The sequence below is a fragment of the Mytilus galloprovincialis genome, chromosome 10 (assembly GCF_965363235.1).
Source record: "Mytilus galloprovincialis chromosome 10, xbMytGall1.hap1.1, whole genome shotgun sequence".
NCBI classification, from domain to species: Eukaryota; Metazoa; Mollusca; class Bivalvia; order Mytilida; family Mytilidae; genus Mytilus; species Mytilus galloprovincialis.
The window spans coordinates 1,263,556-1,281,727 of NC_134847.1; the positions used below are offsets into that span (position 1 = coordinate 1,263,556).

The 18,172-nt window shown below is 30.7% G+C and overlaps 1 protein-coding gene across 2 annotated transcripts in view; it reads right to left on the bottom strand.

The window, feature by feature from the left end:
* Positions 1-215: 215 nt before the first annotated feature.
* LOC143049640 (centrosomal protein of 162 kDa-like) overlaps positions 216-18,172 on the bottom strand; it is a 56,265-nt gene continuing 38,308 nt past the window's right edge. Inside the window, exons 1-5 of one of the 2 annotated variants that reach the window (XM_076223241.1) lie at positions 6,528-6,701; positions 4,288-4,395; positions 3,100-3,216; positions 2,718-2,867; positions 216-1,319 (exon numbers count right to left, since the gene is read on the bottom strand). In XM_076223241.1, the coding sequence (XP_076079356.1) occupies positions 1,047-1,319; positions 2,718-2,867; positions 3,100-3,216; positions 4,288-4,395; positions 6,528-6,671 (792 nt within the window). In that variant the 5' untranslated portion in view covers positions 6,672-6,701 and the 3' untranslated portion in view covers positions 216-1,046. Of the gene's footprint in view, positions 1,320-2,717; positions 2,868-3,099; positions 3,217-4,287; positions 4,396-6,527; positions 6,702-18,172 lie in introns of those variants that run through there. The other variant, XM_076223240.1, reaches the window with a different exon arrangement.

Below are 18,172 nucleotides of genomic sequence, written 5' to 3' on the forward strand. Positions count from 1 at the left end.
AAATCCAACTCTGTTTGTTACACTGATTAGCAAATACAAATCCAACTCTGTTTGTTACACTGATTAGCAAATACAAATCCAACTCTGTTTGTTACACTGATTAGCAAATACAAATCCAACTCTGTTTGTTACACTGATTAGCAAATACAAATCCAACTCTGTTTGTTACACTGATTACCAAATACAAATCCAACTCTGTTTGTTACACTGATTAGCAAATAAATTTCTATATTTAAGTGAATAGCAGCTGTTTACAAGAATGTGTCCGTAGAATATGGATGCCTCTCAACTATCATTTTCTATGCTTAGTGGACCATGAAATTGGGGTCACAATTCTAATTTGGCATTCGAATTAGAAGTATCAAATCAAAGGGAATATGAGTACAATATTAAAGTTTCAAGTTGATTGGACTTCAACTTCATGAAAAACTACCTAGATCAAACACTTTAACCTGCGGACCAGCTGAGGGCTGGACCAACGGACAGATGAACAATAAATGGACACAAAGATCAGAAAACATAATGCACCTTCTACTATTGTAGGTGGGGCATAAAAAATAAAACAAATTAGCGAAAAATTATGAATATTCCAGTGAAAAGTTGCATGTAACAAGCAAGATATATTGAGCAATTTCAAAGGTTTGTTTAACACAATTCCATGAAATGAGGAACCGGTATATGAACAGTTATAAAACGTGTTGTTTTGTGAAACATAAACAAAAATACACATGTGACAAATAGAATGCACCACATCATTAAATTGTGTAGAAATTTTATTATTGATACAACCACAACATCTGCATAATTCTTAAAAAGAAGTGCAAGACATTGGTCAAATAATTGACAAAAATATTTTTTAAATTGATACCAAATATAAGTTTTTCTCTTTTCCCTATTATAATTTGGTTGTCTTTTCTTAAAACAGATCATGGACTACAGTTATATAATAAAGAATACCATAATATAAAGTTTTCAATCTCTTGAAAATATATAGGACGGAATATTAATACAAATTTTAAATTAATAAAACTACTAAAGAGCTACTGCTATGACACTGCTGCACTGACAGGTATTACAACTCCTTGTTTTTGGAGTAATTTTAAAACGTCTAATATAGAATCTAATTCTGTTCTAAATCTTTGGATTTCGCTATTTTTAGAATCAACAATTCCTTTCCATTTATTTGCATCCTGGTCCATTTCCACTGAAGCTGTGTGTTTGGCATTTTTTATAATTTGTTGCAGTTCAAGTTCACGTGATTCACGTTTTTTCTCCATTTGAATTATTTTCTGCTGAATTGATTCAAAATGTTTCATTTCCTAAAACAAAAAAACTATGTATAACATTATAAAGGCAAAACAATTAGACAAGGCACTCTTAGTCAACATTTATGGAGGGCACTTCTATTTAACATATAGGCAAGGCATTCCAAGTCAATATATTGGCAAGGCACACCTAGGCAACATTAATAGGCTAGGCACTCCTAGTCAACACTCCTTTCAACAGTAAGGGCATACTACACAGAAACAATCCAACAATATTATTTCCTATAAATATTCACATCAAATAAATAAAAATATTATTCAATAATTCTTATATGATATGCATATTAGTGTATACGTTGATATGATTGTTTGAGAGGACTTCTGGTAGTTGTTCTTGACATTGTTTATTTTTCGATAGACGACTTTGACCGAACCAATGTAAACAATATAGCAGCCTTAATGACACAATCTGGATCAATGTTTCCACTTTTTGCACTGTATTATTTATCAGATTGCAAATTTCATTGATCACACATTTTTATTTTAACCTACACATATATTCATGCGCCAGGTCTATTCAATGACACAAATATACAATTAACGTGTGATAGAGGTTACGAGTGTGGAAAAGTAAATTCTGTATCTCCAATTTTAAAGAATCATGAGGAATAAACAGCTTTTTAAAGGAACTTATTGGTGTATAAACTGTACCAAGTCACTCACAAACATATCATAAAATAACTTTGGTCGAGTTTTATACACCAATTTACCTTTATAAGAAACTCCCAAACCAAAGCATTTGAAAGACAGGAATGTTTAAATAAGTAGAAATTTAAGGAGCTTTATGACTTTCCCCTGGAGAAAAATCCCATTTTGAAAAAAAAATGGCTTAAAATTATTCCCAAAAAGACAACTTTTCCCCCAACAGTGCAGTCTCAATAGTAATTGTGCATGAATACGAACTGAAAAAACTCATTTAAACCATTTTCATGCCTAAAATGACTATATGTGCAGATTTGAGGGACTATTTATGTATCATCACTGACAATAAGGGGTCTTATTTCAAATGAGGGTTTATCTCTTGAAAGAGGGTCTTCAAATTGAAGATCCAGTCAAATTCATGGTTTATTATAAATTTCCCAATTTGATAAAAATGACGCACATTTTCCCAATTAAAAAGGGTAGAGGTAGTTTTGAAAAAAGCGAACAATATCACTGAGGACAGCAAAAACAAAAATATTTCAAAGGCATGCCAGAGATGTTTAAATAATGAGAAGTGAAGTAAAAATATACTTTTCTAAATTCCTATCAGTATTCAAGTTTGATATACATGTTTAAAGTAAAAAACAAGCAAATAACTAATGTCTCAAATGACCCCTTTTATTTTGTGCAATTCAAGACAAATTTCCTGATGAAGGGGTTAAGATATCTCACCAGAGTTACAGAACTTACTGGAGTGTGGAATTTCTTTGCCTCACGTAATTCCTCTTTCAGTTTGTCAATTTGGTTTTCTAAACTGGCATTCTGTATTCGAAGTATAGAAAGTTGTTCTGAATCTAAATGTGATTTATTTAACTGCTCTTTCAAATGTTTTATCATCACCTAAAAAAAAGAAATTTATGATCATTTATTTTAATTATTTACTGTTTTATTCATCAAATGTACAAGCCATTAACACAGAAAGATAAATATTTTTTTTTATAAAATTATAAAACAGAAAAGAAGGTTAAGGTTTCTTTGACCTATAGTTGATTACTTTTAACTCACTGTAACTTGGATGGAAAGCTGTCTCATTGGCATTCATACCACATCTTGTTATCTAATGAATTCTTACCTGTTGAACATCTGTTTTTGATTGTAACTCTGCCATTTTAGAGGCAGAATGTTGTAAAGCGTTGTCAGCCAAAAATTTCTGTAGCTCCCTCTGGTGTGAAGATCTAAGTACACCAATCTGTGAAAAGACAAATTTCAAGACATTTTAACTATATAAAACAAATAGTTCAATTTTGATTGGTGATTGGATGGCAGTTTTATGTCAAGTGACAAAAAACATGCATTTACAGGACAAGAACATGTAAGGGTGATATTTCTATCAAGTTATCTTACTGTTGATTTCTATTTGTAAATAATCAATTTGCTTATAGTCTAGAATTTTAGTTTATTGAAGGACCTTGTGTCTAATTTTTAAAATATGCTTTGTCCTTTCTTTGGTTGGGTTGTTGTCTCTTTGACACATTCCCTGTTTCCATTCTCAATTTTATTTAAACAAAAAATATTTGAATAACCTCTCGCCACGATATAGCCTTTTTGTGCTTATGAGGCGTAAAGCAACCAACAATCAATCAATCATGTTACTGTGATATGAGTATACAAGACAGACAAACTGAGCCTGAGTTTTATCTTGCTATTTCCCAACAGTCTGCAGGAAGACATGTCCCCCTACCTTTACAAATTATTCTGACTCGGGGCAAGCAGTCTTTGCTCTTCCTCCTTATATATATGATTTACGGTCTTTATATTGACCAAGGCGTAACTCAAACTCAAAAATTCTACTATATTTGTTTTATCACAAAAATATATAATCGACCCACAAGATTATATTAAGAGGAACAAACTAAATAGAAAGGCAGCTTTTATTTACCTTCATGGTTACTTTATTTCCATGAGATGCTGATGTAACTTTTTTCTATGGAAGTGATCTCAACATGCAATTTATCTTTTTCACAAAAAATTACGATAACAAATCCCTTAAGGAACTCCAATTTAGTATCCCATTCCAAACCTCAGCATAAATTTTTTGAAAGTCAATCATGCAACAGTACCATGTTTCTATCACACAATTATACAATTAAATAATTAATGGGACTATCTACCTTTCTAGTATCACAATATATAAATACAAATTGACTACCGAATCATTGTAATTAACAAACCCTCTGCATTTTACCAACCGAAATCCTAAATCCCATAGATTCTAATAATAACTCATTCTTATAAAACTGCCAAATGTATGTACAAGTACCTGTTCTTCATATTTTTCTCTTGTTTTACGATTCTGATCTTCAAATTGAGCCTGATATTTCTGTAGTTCTATCCTATGTGTATCTACCTCTAGCTGTAGTTCATCAACCTAATAAAATAAAACTTGAAGATTAAATATTAACTGAATCTATTCATTCTGTTAATTAGCACTAGATTTCTTCAACTAAATGAGGGCAGCAAGAGTAATTTCCCTTAAACTGAATTATGGCAGCAAGAGAAATTTCCTTTACATTGAATGAAGGTGGCATGAGTAATGTCCCTTAAGGTAGATGTATGGTAACTTCAATATTTTTTTCGTAGGGGTGTGCCATTTTTGCCTTAAAAAACGTACCCATTTTAATATAACATTCACTGAAATTCAGTACCTATAGTTATATAAATATTTAAGAAAGAATGACCTATACTTATATACAATATTTAAAATATGACCCATGCTCATATAAGCACTAACTCATCATCACTCATAATTCATAAATATACCAGCTACCCTTAAGTTTTTATATATGAATTGACATCGTTTGGTGCACATATATTTTAACGTTATATATACGCATGGATTGTTGGATTAACTGTATGTTTAAGTGGGTGTGAGATTTTAGTGGGTGTGAGTGTATTTAGCGCATGTATATATGATATGTAGATCATACCCCAAATCAATATACAGTTATCAAACGTAAATGCATTTTAATATAGGATGTCATTAAAAAGGAGGGTCATTTTTATATAAAATCTCGCAAAATTATGACCCATATTTTTGGCACATCTCTGTTTACCCAATAATAGGAAGTTAGTGGTTAGACTGTTTATTCAAATAAAGAAACTTGTGATTTATTGTATTATTCTACAGATTTAAACAAAGGTCATTTAGGTTTTTTTTTAAATTAATGAGTCATTTAAGGGGAGATAACTCTTATAGTAAAAAAAAATATACTGGACTAATAGGGATTTTTTTTTAATTTTTACATGTAGCAGGAAAACAAGTTACATCATTTTTCTTTTTATTTTATTTTCTTAAATCATATAATAAAACCTATCTTATCACAATTTATTTCAAAATTCTATTTCAGATTTTTTTATGCACACAAATCTGTGTTTTTCATGGACATTCTAACCAAATTTAGGCAACTTTCAACGACTTATAGCATGAAAAATAGCAATGTGAGTTATGTGACCCATACTTTTTTTAAACAAGAATGTGTTCTTAGTACACGGATGCCCCATCCCCCTATCATTTTCTATGTTTAGTGGACAGTGAAAATGGGATAGAATCTCTAGTTTGGCATTAAACTACCTCGACCAAAAACTTTAACCTGAAGCGGGACAGATGGATGGAAGAACGAACGAACGAACGTAGGAACAAATGAACAAACGAACGAACGGACGGTCAACGAACATACGCACAGACCAGCAAAACATAATGCCCATAAATGGGACATAAAAATGGGGCATAAAAAGCATAATAAAATCTTCATTTTGTCAAATTATAAGAAAATTCTGTCTCAAAAAGTATATACTTACAATCTACCTTAATTTGAATGAGGGCAGACAAAGTTATTTCCTTTGAACTGAGTGAGGGCAACAAGAGAAAATTCCCTTTTGCTTAGCGAGGGCAGCAAGAGTAACTTCTCTTACACTGAATGAGGGAAACAAGAGTAATTTCCCTTTAACTAAATGAGAAGTCAGAGGAATTACTCTGTACATTGATTCTATCGTTTCTATATGATAAATGAAAGAAGATGGCAAGTTACAAAATTAACAAAAAGCAGCTTTAATCTGAATATCCATACATACATACTAGTAACACTAATATATAAGTAAGGAAAATTCATTTTATAAAATATCAACTGATTTCATTGGAAGTCGTCAAGATTTACTGGTGATTATTACAAATTAGGTACTTTAGTTGATTGAACGATTGATAAATTGATGACTCCTGTTTATCCGATGGCAAATATTAGGCCAAAAAAAAATATGTCGTTCTATTTTTTCATTTTATTTTTTGTGACATGATTTTGAGTCATACAGTTTCTTCTTGTCGTGGTTCCAGTCGATCATGGGCCGAGTTTACACACGAGTCCCGAATTTCCTAAAAACAGTTATCATATTCATGATTGTGAACATTGGGATGCATCAGGCAACACTACCTTCAATTGTGACACAAGTTCAATATATTTTTCACTTTACGACATCATACATGTAGGCTCCATGTGTAAACCATACCTTTGATTTTAACACTTCATTTTCTTTAATCACATCAGATATATGAGTTCGATCAGCAAATGTTTCTGGTTCATATTGTTTTTCATTCACTCTGTCAGTAAATCCGTTCATTTCAGATAAAACTTCTGTTTCAACTTCATCCATCTTTCTTGTCTTTCCTTTACCTTTAATCTTCTTATTCCTATCTAACAATATAAATAATTAGTTGAATACTATGTTGAACACAAGATGTATTCTGGGTTTTTTCGGTTGTTGGGTTGCTGACAGAAATAAGGCCTATGCATTGTATCACATATTATTCATATGGAAGTAATATTTATATAAATATTTTAAAAGATGTAAAATGAAACAATTTATAGAACATTAATCTCTATATTTAAAGTGAAAAATACAAGACTTGACCTAATCAGTTGATTTGTTAGGCTAAAGACAAACAGTACTATCTATATATGAACAAATAAAAAATATGCACAAGGCACAACCTCTCCCTCCCCCTTCCAAAAAATATTAATATAAAATAAAATATCACATACTCTTTTAACTGGAAGTCTGGCTAACTCTTTAACTCTTGCCAATGTTAGAGTGAATTTTCCCAATGTTAAGAAGAAAACGCATGATATAAAGACAAACAATAGTTTAGGGGACAAAAGATTGTACAAAAGAAGCCATTTAGAAAACCATAATAAGGTGGACCAGACATTGAAAAAACTCAAAAGAAAGAAAATAAAGTTTTTAAAAACAGTTACCCTTTAAAAACTTTTGGTTGGGTAAAATAAACTTAGCTTTCCACCAATTTTATTTTTTGATTTTTAATCATCATTGTAGCGACAATATTTGGTTAAAAACGGGTACACTCTAAGAGTACAGTTTTATACTATACATTTTAAGTTTACCTGTATCATTGGTAAAACCATTAACAAGATACAAATGTTTTTCTTCCCTCAGCCTCTCAATAGATTTCTTTAAGTTTTGAAGGTCATGGTTTTAACTCTCAATCTCTGCACGAAAAACCTTTACTTGTTTTTTTTAGATCTGCCTGTTGAGGAGTTTTGAAAGACAATTAAACACGACCATAAGAATCTTAATTTTCATTAATATTATATTTCTCTGGAAATGCACTTGATAAGTAAGGAAGTTTGTTAAAGAAAGCAACAACATTTTAACAGGAAAACAATTAGTCGAGTATAATTGGTATTTGATACTTGGTACTACCGAGTGATACTCGAGTACGTATGAATATTCATGTTAAAAGAAAAAACAATATTGGTTAGAAGTTTTATGATCTTTATGAAGTTTGTTTGTAGAGAAGAGACCTAAGTTACTCTTGAACATTCATTCATTTGATTTTGTCTGAATCCGTTTTCATCAGTGTATGAACAGATGACGTGACATTTATTTTCGGTCTGTGTCACTATATTTTAAACTTTGAAAGATAAAAGTTAATGTTAGTTACAATCCATGAATAATCTGCATTCAGTAACACTGTACCAGCCTACAATTATGTTTACGGTATGATGAAAATGCATGACCTTACAAGATCTCGTACAGATGACGTCACTATATTATCTAAACCTAGATTTGTAACATGAATCGTATAGATTGATAAGTCAAATTATTTTAATTATTATTGACACACAGAATAGGATACGTAAGTAAACTTATTGCTATTCAATATTGGTTTTACTCATTATTGAAGGCTATTCAGTAACCTCAGTAACTAGTCATTACTTAACCTTTTTTCATATCAAAATATCTTCAAATTATTATTATCTATTTTTAATATAATTTTTATAAAGTAAAATAACATGACTTAGTTTTACTAAAATTAAAAATCAGCTATTTATTATAAATGTACAAAATTGTATAATATTTCCTGTATTTTTAATAAGTAGTTTTTGATTTGAGAATGCAAAATATTCGGCCAATCAGAATTAAGGTTTCATGTGACTTTGGTAAGTTATTTTCGAAAATTGGCTTGAGCTCATTCAGGTTTGAATTTGAACAAAAGTTTACAGAGTTTGTTGAAATACTTACACGAGTTAAACACATGAAAGGAAAGAAGAACCTTACAAAAAGGACACTTTGTGGGTTTTCATGTTTCTGGCTACTCTTTGTGTACTAATTCAATTAAATGAAAATGTAACACAAAGAGTTGCTGGGGAGATAGCCCATGTTAACTTACAAACAAGAGAAATGGATTATAACAAAGGATATAGTATATGATCATTCTTTAAAACGGTATGTTACTTTTTCAAATTATATGCATTTATAATAAAACAGTGTAGAATTTTTATTTTATTCTATAAATATATTGTAATATATATATAATTTATGTGTAAAAGAATTACTCAAAAGATATTAAAAGAATTACTTATTTTTATTAATACAAATAATCAAGATGTATTAAAAGAATAACTTACTATCATTAAAAGAAATACTTAATGTGTATTTAAAGAATTACTTACTTTAATGAAAAGAAATACTTACTTTTATTAAAAGAATTACTTACTTTTATTAAAAGAACTACTTACTCTTATTAAAAGAATTACTTACTTTTATTAAAAGAATTACTTACCTTTATTAAAAGAATTACTTACTACAATTAAAAGAAATACTTAAGGTGTATTAAATGAATTACTTACTATAATTAAAAGAAATACTTAGTATATAGGAAAGAAATTACTTAATAAATATGACATTTTTATTACTGGAAATGACATTTTTGTCCCTAGCAACGACATACAAGTCCTAAGCAATCACTTATTTATTTAACTTTAAATACAATGAATAGTACATATGACATTTTTAATAATTTATTTTAATATATTTATCCTTAGGAATGATTTTTGCCCTAAGCATGCTAAGTAACCACTTATGAACATAAAAGTCCATAGAAACCATATATTTTTTAACTAAGAAGGCAATTAATAAAAGAAAAAAGGAAAGACCATTCAATTGTTCATGAACAATTGACTTTTTAATTTTACTTATGTTTTGTTGCAAAGCAGTTATAATATCAACATTATTTATTACCCTTTAATTTAAAACTAATAATTATTTTCTTGTCCGCCAATACTTCGGTCTTGTGAGGAATAGTGATCCAGAAATAGTATAATCAAGTTGTCTCCTAAATGTTATTGCTGCTAAAGTTTTTTCTCTCTATCTCTTGAACGAAAAGGAGCAGGTCCGGTAAGGACCGATTTTGGCCTCAAATTTCAGGTTCATCTGACGAAAGATTTTGACCACTTTATGAACACTTAAGTGTCTATTTCATTTGAATCGATTAGTTTATGTGAAAGATTTTAACTGATTTAGTCATTAAAAACGATCCAATTCAAGCTCAAATATGAAAAATCTACCAAATATGCCGAAAAATGTCACCTTATTGGATGGTAATTGTCAAAAATGAAAGTGGCCGCATCCGTGTTCATTCTCAACCTTTATATTTATTATATGACTATAAATTTTCTGTTTTCTCATTGGCTAAAAGCATAGGAAATCCTCTTTGATAAAACATTATATTCACCGCGTCAAAAATCACGAGAGGTTAATATAAGATTTGGAACAGCGTCCGTGTACCTAAATATAGAAACGGGGAATTCTTGTTAGCTATTTAAGGGATGTATAAATAAAATGGTTTTTAATTGGACGACCGAATAAATATCAACCAATCAGCGCTCTCGACATAAAATCGTTTCGATCTAACAGACGACAGTTACATGTTTCCGGCAACAAAGTATGGCTGGAGCAGCAGAAGTAGCTACTGAAAAACGCTTTCCATCGTTAAATAATGAGGAAATTAAGAAGATTTTGATAGAAAAGGATTCTAAAAATACTCGCCGATCAACAGATTCTAGCGTGAGGACATTTAAATCTTATTTAAGAGAGAAAAATCTACCTGAAGATTTCGAGAATTTGCCAAACAATGAACAGTATTTTGTTATTTTTTTTATTGGATTTTATCCTGAGGCTCGCACGGAGAACGGTGAACTATACAAGAAATCTAGTTTGTTTTCATTAAGACATGGTATCAACAGACACTTATCCAATTTCGATAGTGGTAAGGACATTGTCCATGACACTGATTTCAAGGACTCCAACAAGGTGTTTTTAGCAACCACAAAAGACCTTAAACGTCAGGGTAAAGGAGGTATTAATCATTACCCCCCGATTGAACTGTCAGATTTAAAGAAACTGTATGAATATTTTGATGTAAATAACAATGTTCAACTCCAGGAAAAAGTCTTTGTTGACCTTATGTTGTATTTTGGTAGAAGAGGTCGTGAAAACATTCATGAACTTAAAATAACAGATTTCGCAGCCACAACAGATGCTGATGGAAGAGTGTACATATATATGTCATCAGATGAATTGACAAAAAATCATCAACAGGATGAAAACATGCTGATGGCAGAATGTATGCAAGTGATGGTTAGTATATAGTATTTATTTTATTTATTCTACATTAAAAAATTAAAATGCAGTGGGGTAAATTTCCTGTGACAGCTACAAACAATAATCCATTATTACATAGCATTGAGCCGTACAAATACACACAAATTAATAATATATAGCCGTAGTATGTATCAATTACTATGTATGCATTTTTCAGATACTTGTGGTTGATATGCCTTACTTTTTGCAAAAATTTTACATTAAAAGTAAATCTATTTTTATAAAGTTCTTTTTTTCATTGCAGATGACTTATGCCCAGTGAGATCCTTCAGATTATATACTAGTCATTTGCGAGGAAATAAATGTGATCGTCTTTTTCAACGTCCTAGCACAAAACTGAACTCCGTTAAATGGTATGATAGTATACCAATGGGGCATAATACTATTGGTAATTTAATGCCAACAATTTCTGGAAAAGCTGGATTATCAGTGCGTTATACGAACCATTCATTAAGAGCCACTTCTGTCCATGTATTGGACAATATTGGGATATTCGCAAGTCGACATATAATGACTGTAACAGGACACAAAAGTGAAGCCAGTCTTAAAACCTATACCGGCTACACAGGTGATGAAATAAAGAAAAATATGTCTGACACTATATCTGACACTTTGCGTAAGCCACCAACTAAAAAGCTCTGTGTTAGGGAAGATTTTGGTGACTTTGAAATAAAACCATTATCAAATTCACAATTTCAAGATTTGTTGAATGACCTGGATATTGATATTGCTCCAAAAGTAGATGAGAAAACCAATATTTCCACTACAGACCATTACAACAAAGAAAACATTAACTCATCTTGTGTTCAAAACCTACAGAGTGTTAATATTGACAATGAAAGTATCTGCAATCGAACTGTCAATTACATGGACCAACGATTTCCAATGCCAGTGTTGAACAATTGTTCAAATGTAACAATCAATTTCAATTTAAAGTGAAATTTTAAGTGAAAATTTACTATATACATGTACATGTATCTAGTTTTTTTATTCTGTTGTATTCAATATTGTTCATGTTTTGTTCTTTAAAAATTGAATTGATACAATATTCTTCTAGTTTTAATTATGCAGAATTAAATATGCCTAAAAATCAAACCCAAGCATAAAATAAAAACAGTCTAGGCAAAATACCATCTAACCAAGGATATATTTCACAATTTAAAAATATGAAAATGACACTGAGAACTAAAGAGTCATATAATAAAGCAATTGTTGACTTTTGATATCAGTTGATACAATGATTTATCAACCCCAGAGATGTGATATTCACCTCGGCCGTTGGCCTTGGTGAATATCACATCTCTGGGGTTGATAAAAGAGGGACGAAAGATACCAAAGGGACAGTCAAACTCATAAATCTAAAACAAACTGACAATGCCATGGCTAAAAATGAAAAAGACAAACAGAAAAACAATAGTACACATGACACAACATAGAAAACTAAAGAATAAACAACACGAACCCCACCAAAAACTAGGGGTGATCTCAGGTGCTCCGGAAGGGTAAGCAGATCCTGCTCCACATGCGGCACCCGTCGTGTTGCTTATGTGATTACAAATCCGGTAAATAATCATTGTATCAACCTCATCAAAAGTCAATAATTGTATAATGTTATGTATTATCATAAAATACAACTTACATTTCAATATTAAGTATGAACACAAATGAGGCTACTTTCGTTTTACACGAAAACCGTCTAAAATTTAACTAAAATGATAGAATTGTGAAGATTTCAGTAATTTAGCATGACTTAATGGTGCTAGTACCCGATATATGTGCATTGTATTGTCAAAATCAGCCCATATTTATGTAGCAGAAGCATTCTACTGTCCAATAAATAACTAAAAGTTTTTACAATCTGATAAAACTGCTATATTTTGGGGTCAAAAAGGGGTCTTACTGGACCTACACCTTTCAAAAAAGGGAAATAACTCATTTTTCGAAATTACATCCAGATTAGTTTGACCATGACATTTTTAATTGCTGGAATATGTAATATGATATAATTACCTTCAATACATCTAAAAATAGTTGTTTTCATAAGAAAGGACTATTTTATCATGAAAATATTCATATGAAATATTCATTAACAAATAGAACCTAAAAAAGGGGGAATTTCAGGGTAAATTACAATGACTAATATTCCTCTATTGGCAACTTTCTGCAACATTTACCCAAGATTTTTTTTGCAGCATTTTGTTGAAAAAACATCCATAATTTTATATGTTATAGTCTTTTATGTGAGGATTTCTGCGTTTTTGGTATAATCAGATGTAAAAAATGACAAAAAACGGCAAAAATCATGCCGATTTTTGTGTTAAGTGGACCACCTTATGTACCAAAAAACTGTTTTTGTTCGAAAAATTTGTCAATTAGCAGTTTAAATGATCGAAATCTTCTCTTATACCCATGAAAATAACAAAAAATGATATGCTTTATCTCATTTTTACCATAAAATAAAATGTTATCCATTTCTCCTTGCTATACTAATATATACATATGAAGTCACGTGGTTTCCATGGCAACCAGACTATTCAGATTTTTTTTATTGATTTTTTTTAATTTGACTGTTAGTTTGGACCATGAGGAATTACTCATTTTTTGACAAACATTTTTACTTGTTTTTTTTACTTAATTTGAGTAAACTAAATACTTGTTTTAAGTAAATTCAAGTAATTATTTTTTTTGAGTGTGTGATATATATTTCTTAACTTATTCGTTATTCAAGAGCTTGCAGCTCCTACTCAGACTTTGTAAAACGTCATCAGTGTCTGAGTAGAAAGTTGATGAACCAGGGGCATGTCAAAGAATGTCTCGTCTTTTTTCTAAAAAAGTTCATCGAAAGCTACCAAGACCTTGTTGATAAATATTCCGTATCAACTTCACACATAATACATGATGGTCTTGATGTATAGATTCTGCGTACTGATGTTGTTTATCATCTTAACAACGTGTTATATTGTTCTCTAATTTGTCTTTGTTCTATTATTAATATTACTTTTACTGTTGGATTGTTTTGTGAGATATCCATTTAACGTGGCTCGGTACTTAAATATCCCGTCAATGTGTTTGTATTGTCTTTCATTTTTTCTGGTGTGTTTTGTATATACGACCTTCTGTATTTCTTTGGTTCTTATAACGTGACTTTGTACTTTAAAAGATCCAGTCAGTATGATATTGTTCTATTTTATGTCATTATGATATATTTCTATTATGTCAGAATTACAAAATACGTTAAACCACAAACGTCAATATTATTCAATCGCTTATTGGAATGAACTATTTGTGGATTCTTATAAATTCTATATAACTTTTGAACTATTTTAAATTTCGGTCTATTTCTGAAATTAATTCTTACATACTTTTGATTTTTTAACCCTGTATGCTAACATTGCCTATGTGACATTTTAGAATTGTTTGTATATACATTAAACGACAAATATATGTGACGTATACAATTTTCTGACGTCAGACAAGCGAATCAATGAATGTGTTTGTAGATAGATGTTTTGTGTTCTGTTAAATTGTTCCTTTTAAAATTCTTACACGATGATGATTGCTGTACCCATATTTTGACTATTCTATTTATCATGTCTGTTTAGTTCACGCATCATTGTAAATAAAACGGAATTTGATGAGACTGTCATCAACGTGAGTGGGTTAGCGCTATAAAACCAGGTTTTAGTCCAACATTTTCTACATTTGAAAATGCCTGTACCAAGTCAGGAATATGACAGTCCTTTTCCATTCGTTTTTGATGTGTTCTGTTATTTGATTTTGCCATGTGATTATGGACTTTCCGATTAGATTTTTCTCTAAGTTCAGTATTTTTGTGATTTTACTTTTTAAATACAGATTTTCTGAACTTCTCAGAGTTTAAACTAACACAAATTTTCTTAACTACCCCTACCTTGAATGAAAGGTTACCACAGATTTCAATGTAAACAATATGCACATGTTTATTTACTGGTAACATTCCAAAGTCATGTCTTTGTGAGATGGAACACAGAGAGCATAACTGGGAACCAGTATGTAAACAAATTTAATTTTCTATGAATATTCAAGATTTCCCCAAAAGAGACGTGTTTTGAAAAACAGCTGTGTTTACAAAGTGCAACCTATACAGACATTTTTTCAAATAGAAAACTCTCTAAAATCAGTATTTCTCACATTAATACTCATTTATCAGAAATCTAGTCTGAAAGAAATCACTGTGTATACTCTAAGTTTTTCTTTACTATACATTTTTTACCCCCTCCCCTGTTTCAATATTTTAAAGAATTTGCAAAAAAGACTAATTATTACCAGCTTACCCTATTTGCATATTTTCTGATAAAAAATGCCTAGACCCTGTTTAAAACTGTTTTGATAACATATCAGAATACTATAAATGTCATGTTTAGCAGTCAATCATTACAACATTCAAGATTATTTCAAGTATCCAATCCAGTCTCTGTCTCCAGTCCACATCTTACTGTATGCATATTTGTCAATTAAAGAACACATTTTCTGCCTTAAATGGTCAATTTAGAATTCTTGTCACAACAGAAAAAAGCCATATTTGCAATAGTTGTATGTATGCAGATACCAGTCTATGATATAAATTCACTTAAAATGTTGTAAAGATGACTGCTTACATCTGATTTTTGCATAACTTCCAAGCATAGTTATTGTTTTCTATATCAAGAACTTTAAAATCATAAAATCATAGCATTTACAAGTTAAATTATTTGTTTTATGACCCAGGGGGTAGGCAATTTTCTATGTTGTTTGCCCCTGGGGCCTCAAATTTTCTAAATCATTCTGCTGTTTCTAGCAATTTGGAATATTTAGTACATATTCAGGATAGAACACACTACTGTAAGTTTTCTTGAGATATTTTTGTTATTCTAGCTTGTATTTACTATGCCGTGGTGACAAAAAAAGAAGATTTAGGTGTTGCGGCTTCCTTTTGGGTTATCGAAAGGAGACAAATACCCCATAAATAATATTCAGGCAGGATCTATGAGTTTCAATGACTGCGAAGAGTAAATATAAGCACTTCTTAACAATTTAACTTACAAATATTCAAATATTGTAAATTAATTTTGTATCCAGGACTTTAAGTAAACTTTGCATACTGTAAAATGTGAACTTATGCTGAGTCGTCATATTTAAAGTCCAGGATTCTACCAATCTTCATTAGATATTTTTAAAACTTCATATTTGAGTTAATTTCTTTAAAATCTGTGAAATAAAGCAAATTTGGTTAAATTCTGAATGTTCCCCTTTTTCACCATATATAAGTAGCATTTCTGTAAATATCGACAATGTAATTTCCGATAGGAACTCCTTTTACGGCTAAAACTGTACCAATTTTACTATGAAGTTTTGAAAAAAATCTTATCCTAGAATTGAAAGTTCATATGCGCCACAATTTTTTTCAAAGGTCAAAATATAGGGCTGTGCGGCATATTTTCAACGTGTATATGCCCTGAACTTCTCAGAGTTTAAACTAACATAAATTTTCTTAACTACCCCTACCTTGAATGAAAGGTTACCACTGATTTCAATGTAAACAATATGCACATGTTTATTTACTGGTAACATTCCCAATTATGTCTCTGTGAGATGGAACACAGAGAGCATATCTGGGAACCAGTATGTAAACAAAATTAATTTTCTATGAATATTCAAGATTTCTCTAAAAGAGGCGTGTTTTAAGAAACAGCTGTATTTACAAAGTGCAACCTTGGGTCTATAAAAGTTAGGAGTTAAAATTAATCTAGCAGAAACCACGAAAAAGCTGTTATTAACAACTAGACTTACACATAGCAAAAATAAGGTTATGAGATAAACTTTTCACATGCACTTAAGAAAACAAAACTTAGTTACATTATGTCTTAATGCTATGGTTTTTTATAAGTGAAATGCAAGAATTAAAGAATTGATATGAAAAAGTATATTCACTTCTAAATACATGCATCAATTTTACTGCAAGAAAGGTAAGATACACGTTGATTTTTGAGTCAATTGTATTATTTTTTTATTTATCGATTGTGTTGTCAGATTTTGCGTTCTAAAGTGTGTTCACAATCCATATATCAGGAAGCTTGGTCTATCTGTAGTGTGTACACACTCAATATGTCAGGAAGATTGGACATTCTGTAGTTGGTAAAAGAGCAATATGTAGAGTAGCTGGGGCTCTTTGAACTGTGCAAACAACTAGTACGTCAGCAAGCTTAGGTACTTTCCACTGTGCAAGCACACAATATGTCAGCTAGCTTCGTCTATCTGTTGTGTGTAAACTAACAATATGTCAGGTAGCTTGGTCACTCTGTAATGTGTAAACAAACAATACAGAACTTAAGGAAGAGTGGGCTCTTTATAGCGTGTAAACAATACAAATATCAGCTAGCTTAGGTACTTTGTACTGCGCAAACAAACAATATGTCAGGCACCTTTGGCGCTCTGTACTGTGTTAACAAACAATACTCCAAGACGATTGGTCACACAGTAGTGTATGAACAAATAGTTCGTCAGGTAGTTGTGTCACACTTGTGTGTGCAACAAAAAATATGTCAGGTAACTTGTCTGTTGTGTGTTTACAAACCATATGACAGACATGTTAAACTTTATTTTGTGTAAATAAACATTGTGTTAGGTAACAGCTGCTCTTTAATATGTAAGATAGCTTTAATTTTCTTAGTTGTATAAAAGACAAATATGTCAGGTAGGTTAGCCACTCTGTAATGTGTATACAAACAATATGTTGGGTAACTGTGGTACTCTGTTATGTGTAAACAAACTATATGTCATTTAGCTTTGCCTCTCTGTAGCATGAGAACAAACAACATGTCATGTGTTGTACCTTACTGTGTAAAAAATCCTTTGTAGTATGGTCTTATAACTTTCAAGACATACTTAGTTTGTTATCGATTCATTAGTCCGGAGGAAAGTTGAATGCTGGATGTTGAACAATACATCCATCTATGTCAATGAATGTATTTAAAAAAAATGAATGCTAAAAAACTTTCAACAAAAAAAAAAAACCAAAACAATAATGTAAAACTATATCAACAATGATAAAGTAAAAGAATGCATTCTTGAAATGGGACGATTCATGATGATTGTGCCAGAAAAAAAAACATCAGTATTGCATCAGTCGAAAATTTATTCATCGAAATGAACAAAATATTTGGAAAAAAGTA